The sequence below is a fragment of the Pelophylax lessonae genome (genome assembly GCF_965119305.1).
Source record: "Pelophylax lessonae genome assembly, chromosome: 6".
Classification (NCBI taxonomy): Eukaryota; Metazoa; Chordata; class Amphibia; order Anura; family Ranidae; genus Pelophylax; species Pelophylax lessonae.
In genome coordinates, this window is record NC_138773.1 from 3,921,871 (window position 1) to 3,932,095 (window position 10,225).

The following is a 10,225-nucleotide window of genomic DNA, read 5'->3' on the forward strand; positions in this document are numbered from 1 at the left end:
GTATGTCACAGTACGTGTTGGCATTCATGGTTCCCTCAATGAATTGTAGCTCCCCAGTGCCAGCAGCACTCATGCAACCCCAGACCATGACACTCCCACCACCATGCTTGACTGTAGGTAAGACACACTTGTCTTTGTACGCCTCACCTTGTTGCCGCCACACACTCTTGACACCATCTGAACCAAATAAGTTTATCTTGGTCTCATCAGACCACAGGACATGGTTCCAGTAATGCATGTCCTTAGTCTGCTGGTGCCATGTTGAACTTCCAGTGACCAGTATGAGAGAGTGAGAGCGATAACACCAAATTTAACACAGCTGCTCCCCATTCACACCTGAGACCTTGTAACACTAACCAATCACCTACCATTATAGCATGGGGGATACAAATAGGCGTGGAGTCACGTCTGACAGCCACGCCCCTGATGATGTCAAGCGTATGACGAAACTAGTTGGGTGGAGTCAGACTTGGCGTAACCACGCCCCCCCCCCCAGATCCGGCCTACGATCGCATGTGAGGACGCTGTATCTTTGTTCCTTTACATCTGCTACATGGGAATACATGTTCGTTGTGGTGAGTGCACTGTTTTTATTTTAAATAAACCATTTTAGTATTACAGTATCATGCTATGTTCTTGACCATTTCTATCTTTTTGGTTCTTGGTTTTCTACCTTGAACATCTCCATACATATGTTCCATGCAACAAGCAAATTACACCTGGCGGATCTCTCTGCAGACAATAAGCTATCTGAGGTTTATCCATTGATTTGGGTGACTATATTGATCTGGTAAGCAGCCTCTTTGGATACCCTTTGGTGATCAGATCACGAGTGCTTTACCTCTTTTACACTTACCTATGGAGTGGTATCTTGCCTGCTGAGACTTGTGGTCCTTTTTCCTGTTTTTTTTTTTTTTCTCCTGCACGGAATATATGCTCAATATTGATATTTTCATGTGAGTGCGACACTTTTCGTTTTTATTTGCGATTGTGTGTTCAGTATTGTGCTATGTTTTTGTCCATTTTTATCTTCATGGCACCTGAGCTTCCATCATGAGTATCCCTATACATGTGCATTGTACTAGAAGTGAACCATACCTGGCAGATTCTTCTATTGATTTGGAGGTTTATCCATTAAATTGGGTGACCAGATTGTGTTGGTAAGCAGCCATTTTGGATACTTTGTGGTGACCTGATCACGGGTGCTTCACATCTTCTATATCTACATACGGAGTGGTAGGTATCTTGCCTGCTGGGATTTGTGGTTCCTCTCTCTGCTTTTTTGTTTTACACGTTTAACATTGTTATTTTTTTATGTGAGTGCAATATCTTTTGTTTTATTTTTGCAATTGTGTGTACGGTATCACACGATGTCCTTGCATTCATTTTTTACATATGGTCTTTGAGTTTCTGCCTTTGAATATCCTCTAACGCAGGGGGTCTTCAAACTTTGGCCCTCCAGTTGTTCAGGAACACAAATTCCCATCATGCCGAGTCATGTCTGTGAATGTCAGAGTTTTACAATGCCTCATGGGATGTGTAGTTCTGCAACAGCTGGAGGGCCGTAGTTTGAGGATCCCTGCTCTAATGCATATTGTATTGAATCACACCTGGTGGATCTCGTTATCATCAATTAAGTGAACCTAGGTCTATCCATTAAATTGGGTGACCATTTTCATCTGGTAAGCAGCCTTTGGAACATACCCTAGAGTGTTTTTTCTTCTAGCAGACATAGTGACGCATATGTGCTGGGACTTGTAGTTCTTCATATCCATATTTCACTTATTTAGGATTGGCACGATTAATTGGACTTTTTTATTAATTTATCAAGGACTCACAATTCACAACAATGTTTTATTTATATTTTATGCTTTATATAATTTTTTTGAGCATCACTTGGAGACATTATTATTGGGTTAAGCACAACACATATCTCCACACACAATTCTTTAGATTTTCTATAGGTCCATGCGTGCAGCTTCCCCCCTCCTAAACTAGACACAATTGAATCACATTTCTTAAAACTTTTCATCCATTTATTTTTATTGCATCCATTCACACCTGAGACCTTGTAACACTAACGAGTCACATGACACCGGGGAGGGAAAATGGCTAATTGGGCCCAATTTTTGACATTTCCACTTAGGGGTGTACTGACTTTTGTTACCAGCGGTTTAGACATTATTGGCTGTGTGTTGAGTTATTTGGAGGGGACAGCAAATATACACTGTTATACAAGCTGTACACTCACTACTTTACATTGTAGCAAAGTGTCATTTCATCAGTGTTGTCACATGAAAAGATAGAAAAAATATTTACAAAAATGTGAGGGGTGTACTCACTTTTGTGAGATACTATATATATATGTATATATTTATATATATACCAGACTATGGTACCAGAGAATTTGCCTAAGGGTCTGGCTGAGAGAGGGGACCACTCCAGAGAAGTCAGGGGGATCAAGGAGCTAGCTCACACAGGAAGTGTATCAGTACAGGGGGTGCCGTGTAGTTGACCCGGAAGATTAGGAACAAAGGGGGTGCCAGGAAGGGCCCTGAAGTTGTTCATCAGTACAGTGCAGATTACCTCAGAAAGCTCATTCACTTATACTTCACAGCTAAGGGCAAAGTGAAGCAGCGGCCTAGCCGTGACTAGCGTTACCCAGCGTTAATCAGCGTTACTTAGCATCTTCAAGTCGTCCCAGCCAATTGTGCATAGCTGTATAAAGTTGGAGTATCCCACTCATTCCCTTCTCCTATCCAAGTTCTAAATAAAAACACAAAAACCAAAGCTACTGGAATGTTTTCTGACTGAGCTGAAACAATTGGGAAAATGTCAAACTGTCATGTTATTGCTAATGGTAACCCAAGGGAACCCGCAGCCAGCAGCTCCCAAGGGAGTAGTGCTACATGTGCATGAGAGCAGCGGCTCTCCCAGCTCTGTCCCTCCTCACTGGGCAGAATGATAGTGGCAGAAACCATTGGCTCTCACTCCTGTCCATCAAATCTTATGACTTGGGAGCAGGGGGTGGGGCCAGCCCCACTGTCTGTGTCAATAGATGCAGACAGGGCGGCTCGGGAGCAAACCCACATAGGAAGCAGCAAGGGGGAGGAGCCAGGAGCACCTGGAGAAGAGGAGGAATAGGGCTACTCTTTACAAAACCGTTACAGAGAGCAGGTAAGTATAGCATGTTTGATATTACAAAAAAAATGGAAGCTTTAATATCACTTTAAATAAGATTTATTAGTAGTGTTACAAAACCCAAAACCAAACACCAGCAAACAGAGTACACAGCAAAAACATGACGATATAAGTGAACCACCCAACTAAGTGACCGAAAATCTAACTAACAAACTAACTATAATACAATATATACAGGCAAAAGGGGAGCAAGGATCATGGTAAAACTGGAGGTGAAAAAACAGTCAGGAAGGGGAACCAGGACTGGGAACAAGGCAGCAGGGTACAAGGTACAGATACAGGGAAGGAGCGGGATCAGGATCTAGGCTCAAAATTAGTCAGCAAGCGGAATCAGGCAAAACACTGAAGCAAGCGTGACTAGTAGTGGCACTGTAGTTCCTAGAGCTAAAGGTTGTAATTCTGGTGTCCACCAGCGGATTTCTTCCAGGGATTAAATACCCTCCCAGCAGTCAGCAGATTCCAGTAATCAGTCTTCACCTGATGCTGGCTGCTGGGGGGAGGGGGTATTTAGTACCTGAGAGACATCCGCTGGTGGACACCAGAATTACAACCTTCAGCTCTAGGAACTACAGTGCCACCAGCAGGTGATCCAGGTTCTGACACCCAGGGAGGATTGATAACCCAGGTTGGGAGAGAAAAGGGTGTGACCAGTGCCTAACCCCCTCCAAACTACTCCACAGACCTATCACTATCACCCACTTATTTTTTAAAATGTCAGAGCCTTTGCAGCAAGTAAACCCCATCCATAATGGGGCTGTGGAAGAAAATAGGCACACTGGGTACATACCCCCATGGCTTTATCCCATGGAGTGGTGATCATGGAGAACTTGAGTTTAGCTAGCTAATAAATAAGTTCTTCATTTCATACACTTCTACAATCATATAGGTAGGGAATGATGTGATCAGCACAAATTTGTGTGACTCCCAAAATGTCTGCATATATATAAACTGTGAGTGGAGAAATATGTGTAACTCCCAAAGTGTCTAAATAAAAAAGGTGCTGAAGTGCCAATCAATTGAATAAATAATCAATGTTATATCTCACAAAATAGATAAAGATGATCTGTATTTGTATGTAACTCCCCAATAAAGTGCTAATTTGTCAATAAGTAAATTAATGAATAGATAACGTGAACCAAAAAATCCCCCAAAAAAGTGCAAGTGCGATAATTCATCAAATAACTATCCTAAAAGTGCGAATGCAATCAATCACTAAAAAATCTTGAACAAACTCTAAAAATCAATCAATGAATGAATAAGAATTAATGAATTAATAAGTAATCAATAAATAGTCCATTAAGAAAATGTCCCAAATGAAAAAAGTACAAATAGTGATGAAATCCAATCGATGAATAAATGATCCTCAGTGATCACACGTGAAGAAATCACACCATAGGTGCTCCACCGTTTCCACTAAATCTGACTCACCCGATATAGAGCTGGTCAAGTTATAAACCAGCAAATTCACTTGTTACATATCATCCAGCATGATGGTCACAGCTTTGATCCTTCATGGGCTGATTGCTTCCCCAATATTGCAGGATGAGGACAATGTGTGAGAGGAGAAAGAATACCCAAATTAGTGTAATTGCATCTTAAAATCACAATCTTTATAAAAAGAAGATAGGTTACACTCACATTTTTTGGTGTCTGCCTGACACTAGGGATCTCTACCTCGTAACTCCTACGCTCCGGCTGTATCTTAGAGCCGCGGGCGCGGACTATGGTAAGCATGTGGTGTTTCCTCAGTGTCCTAGCCCTGCCCTACTAGTTTCGTCAGTCGATGTCTTCTCGTCTTCTTCTTTTAATAAAGATTGTGATTTTAAGATGGAATTACACTATTTTGGATATTCTTTCTCCTCTCACACATTGTCCTCATCCTGCAATATTGGGGAAGCAATCAATCCATGAAGGATCAAAACTGTAACCATCATGCTGGATAATATGTAACAAGTGAATTTGCTGGTTTATAACTTGACCAGCTCTATATCTGGTGAATCAGATTTAGTGGAAATGGTGGAGCACCTATGGTGTGAATTCTTCACGTCTGATCACTGAGGATTATTTATTCATCGATTGGATTTCATCACTATTTGCACTTTTTTCACTTGGGAATTTTTCTTAATGGACTATTTATTGATTACTTATTAAATAATTCTTATTCATTCATTGATTGATTTTAAGAGTTTGTTCAATAATTTTTAGTGATTGATTGCACTCGCACTTTTTTTTAGGAATTTTTTGGTTCACGTTATATATTTAATAATTTACTTGATGACAAATTAGCACTTTATTGGGGAGTTACATATAAATACAGATCATATTTATCTATTTTGTGAGATATAACATTGATTATTTATTCAATTGATTGGCTCTTCAGCACCTTTTTTATTTAGACACTTTGGGAGTTGCACATATTTCTCCACTCACAGTTTATATATCCAGATATTTTGGGAGTCACACAAGTTTGCGCTGATCCCATCATTCTCATCTATATGTAGTACACCTGCAGTAGATTAGCAGCACTTTTGTTCCCTCCATTTCTGTTGATTTAACCTTTGATTGCCTGGGTGCCTGATCCCCCTGTTAGCTATACTTCTACAATCAGAATATTTTCTGAAGAAAATAGGCACACTGGGTACATACCCCCATGGCTTCATCCCATGGAGTGGTTATCATGGGCAACTTGAGTTTAGTTAGCTGATAAATAAGTTCTTCATTTCATACACTTCTACAATCATGTGAGTTTATAGCTGGATCAGCTGACTCTAAGATCTCTGTCTCTTTTGTGACTTGGGTTGTCTTTCGAATTCTTCAAGATGCCTCCACTTTACTGCCCCCAGTCCCCCCGGCACAGAACCAGCCTGGAAAGTTCTTCCTCATTTTGGGACTGGCCTGTATGATGATTATATTTTCCATCGTTGGAGCCAGCACTATCATTAACCAGATGATACATTGCAAAGGATCTTTAAGCTTAAATTCTGCCATGAGATATATGATGTAAATGAAGAAGTAAGAGACTGAGAGAATGAGAAACATGACTATTGATTTTATGAGGGTGACATGGACCTGAACATTGAAACCAGTCTGGCTGACATTGTTGACGTGCTTCAGAAGAGATAACAGGGAGACCACGAAGGAGATGGCAATCCCAGTGAATGGAAGGCAAGTGCCAAGGATGATGACACCGCCCTTATAAAAATAAATAAGGGAAACATCTTCAACAGTTGTTCCATTCATAGAATTATATATGAGGGAAAATAACTTTTTTTTTTAATGTCAGAGTCTTTGCAGCAAGTAAACCCCATCCATAATGCGCCCTAGGCCTAGTGCGGCTGTAGAAGAAAATAGGCACACTGGGTACATACTCCCATAGCTTGGTCCCATGGAGTGGTTATCATGGGCAACTTGAGTTTAGCTAGCTGATAAATAAGTTCTTCATTTCATACACTTCTACAATCATGTGAGTTTATAGCTGGATCAGCTGACTCTAAGATCTCCGTCTCTTTTGTGACTTGGGTTGTCTTTTGAATTCTTCAAGATGCCTCCACTTTACTGCCCCCAGTCCCCCCGGCACAGAACCAGCCTGGAAAGTTCTTCCTCATTTTGGGACTGGCCTGTATGATGATTATGTTTTCCATTGTTGGAGCCAGCACTATCATTAACCAGATGATACATTGCAAAGGATCTTTAAGCTTAAATGCTGCCGTGAGATATATGATGTAAATGAAGAAGTAAGAAACCGAGATAATGAGAAACATGACTATTGATTTTATGAGGGTGACATGGACCTGAACATTGAAACCAATCTGGCTCCCGTTACTGACGTGCTTCAGAAGAGATAACAGGGAAACCATGAAGGAGATGGCAATGCCAGTGAATGGAAGGCAAGAGCCAAGGATGATGACACCGCTCTTATAAAAATAAATAAGGGAAACATCTTCAATAGTTGTTCCATTCATAGAATTATAAGATACCTTATATCTCCACATGAATGCAAGAAAAGCTATGACCAATGACCCGACTCCCGTCAGGAAAAGCACCTGAGGTAGGAAAGCCAACAGATTCCTCTTAATCCAGAGAAACATTCGGTGGTTGAAGTTGGTGATGAAGATGGTGCAATAGATGCTGAACCAGGCTGCCATCCAGTAGTTGAAATGCATGTGGAAGCTAAGAAGAAAAGCTACGACATTATAAGGAGGGGAATCAAAAATATCTGTTAACCAAAAAGCCACGTCATTAACAATCCAAACGCAGCGCATAGTCAATTTATTTATTCCCATGACGATGTGGATGAGGCTAACTGGATTCCTCTTACCACCTTCTGTCAGGTTTCTCCCATTGAAGAAGACAATGAAGGAATTTAAATAAATGACCACCAAACCTTGCAAAAGAAAAAATGCCGACCAAATCCCCCAGAGAGGAGACATGTCCTGTCCTGCCCGGGATCCTGGCTCTGTCAGTGTGAGGTGACCTGAGGTTGTCAGCTGGAATCCGACGAACGCCGATACTCACTGAATCTTCTGTATCTGATATTATGGGATATGATCACATGACGAGGTGCTTTACATGGTGCTTGGGAGAAGAAAATCTCCTTTGCATGAGATGCAGGTTGATTATTTGTTTTTTTTTATGTGATATTTAACTACTTTTTAACCAGTTTATTACCTAAAACTAACGGCTCTTTAACTACTCCAGAAGGTTTCACTCCCTTCATGACCATTGTTTGCTATTCAGCACTGTGCTACTTTACCACTTCCAGCCCAGGCCAATTCTGGCATTTCTCTCCTACGTGTCAAGATATGAAAATATATGAAGAGCATATCGTTATGTAGTTAAAGCTATATAGTCAAAGAGTCCCCTTTAATATACTAAAAAAATATATTCTTCTTAATGCTTAGAATTCTAGTTGGTATGTTTTAAATACTGTGTCTTACGTTGTCCCAGAGGATATGAAATGTTCTGCCAAAAACGATAAAGTTCCCGGAAAGAGATTTTTATGAAAATAAGCCCGTATTACCGTAAAATGGTATTTTCCTTAACATATTTATTCTTTTTTAATTGTCAGACTAACCTGTCACTACTCCCTTGCTGGGTCAAGATGACCCGATGTGTAATTGGGATTTTCCACAAGGAATGTATTGTCATCCTCTTAGACTGTATTTTGAAATCTTGTGAAATCTTGTGAAACAGCCGTAACAAATATACTGGGCTGCTGGTACACAGCCGTAACGAATGTACTGGGCTGCTGGTACACAGCCGTAACGAATGTACTGGGCTGCTGGTACACAGCCGTAACGATAAGAGGTGTGGGTGTTCTTGGTCCCGGAACTCCAAATATTGTCATTTCTGGAAGGAGTAACAAGAAAAATAACAAATTATGGGAAACATATTTGGTAAGAATGTTTTGCCCATCATGAATGACTTTGGGCTCACAAAAACTAGAGCTAAGAAATTATTAAAAATGGTGTAAAATTACTAAAAATGGCGTATAAGGAAGATCACTCTAAATGGTGGCCACCAGATGGATCCCTTAATACCCCAACAATTGATGCATTGTTTAATTAGCTTTTTAAAATGTCTGATTGTGGGGGTATTGAAAGCTTAGCAGCTTGGGAAGAAGCATCTAGAAAAGAGGTAAAACCGCCCCCCCCCCCCCTATAAAATGTGTTCAGAAAAAGCTGCTTTACAAATAGATGAGGAAGAGTAATAGTTGTGGAAAAAAATTAGCAGGGAAAACATAGTTCGCCATAGTTGGCAGGGTACTTTCAGGTTATTTTTTATATAGAATTATAGATAATGAGAAATTACATTTTGCTTATGGGTCCCTGTGTGAAAGGGAGCTCTGGTGCAAAATTTTGAAAATTGGCTACTTGCCAAGAAAGGGTTCAAATGTAAATATCTTTGCTCCTGTTATAGTTATGGAATTTATTTTTGGACAGAAAGGGTTACAGCTATTAGTGTGACCATTGGACCCTGTTGGCACAGAGCCAAAAGTTTCAAATCAGATTAACTTTTTATCTGATTATAGTTTTTGAGTGATATTTTAGGGGTGTCCTCTATTAAAGGAGGGGAACCTCTGGTCAGGTTTTTGTAAAATTGACACAAGACCGAAAGTTTTTTTTTGTAAGATTGTCACGGAGCCAAAAAGTTTTTGGTTTTATCTGATTATAGCATACAAGTGGTATCTGATGTGCCATCTCTACTGATGGCCATACCATCCCGATGCTACCCACTTTTATAGTGAAGTAATGCATTTTTTAGTGTCCTAGTGGACGAGGAGACAAAGCCATCTTTGTTTCTTGTTTTCCAGTCCGGGTAACTGACCTGGTGTAGAAATGCCCTTAAAAATAGGTGATGGAGGTCAGTATATAGCAAGAATAGGGAAAGTTTATGTCCCTGGAAACCCCAAGAAATTAGGACAGTTGTAAAAGATCTCCCAAACATTGCCAAGTGTCCTAAAGAAATGGTACAAAAGGTTGATGTGAATGGAGAAAACTCAGCAAGCTACATATACAGATATATGGATTTTGATTGATTGTGCAGTACCTGAAAAATATGTGGATGTATGGAACACATTTGCACAAAATAAATAAATAAATAAGTGTGCATGAATAAGGGATATTGAAGGTAGAGGCAGATGGCCAAAATACGTATGAAACAAAAATTGATAGGTTGAATGAAATTCTAAAGGAATGGGTAACAAGCATGTTTGATAAAGGACAGGATATGCGAATGTTATTGGATGTTGTTCAGAAGGAAGGTGAGGATGTGTTGAACTATTGGAATAGATTCAAAGATGCTATACAGAAGCACACTGATTGGGCGACTGAAAGTGAAGATGACATGAAAACGACCTAAAGTGATAAATATTTTTGTAAGTGGATTGTTGTCTGAGATTAGAGAGGGTATGGAATTTTCACGGTAGTGTGTGTAACGTTACACCGCCTCAGTTCTTACATTAAAACAGCTCGGCTCCTACCCCTGTGACTTCCCTGATCTCGGCTACTAAATGTAAAAGCGG

The 10,225-nt window shown here is 40.2% G+C and overlaps 1 protein-coding gene across 1 annotated transcript; it reads right to left on the reverse strand.

Annotated features, from left to right (window-relative positions):
• Window positions 1–6,737: 6,737 nt before the first annotated feature.
• LOC309557776 (taste receptor type 2 member 19-like) lies at window positions 6,738–7,484 on the reverse strand (the record flags this gene model as incomplete). Its single annotated transcript, XM_082260541.1, has 1 exon — window positions 6,738–7,484. The coding sequence occupies one exon, from the start codon at window positions 7,482–7,484 to the stop codon at window positions 6,738–6,740; it is 747 nt and encodes a 248-aa protein (XP_082116667.1).
• Between the last annotated feature and the right edge of the window lie 2,741 nt (window positions 7,485–10,225).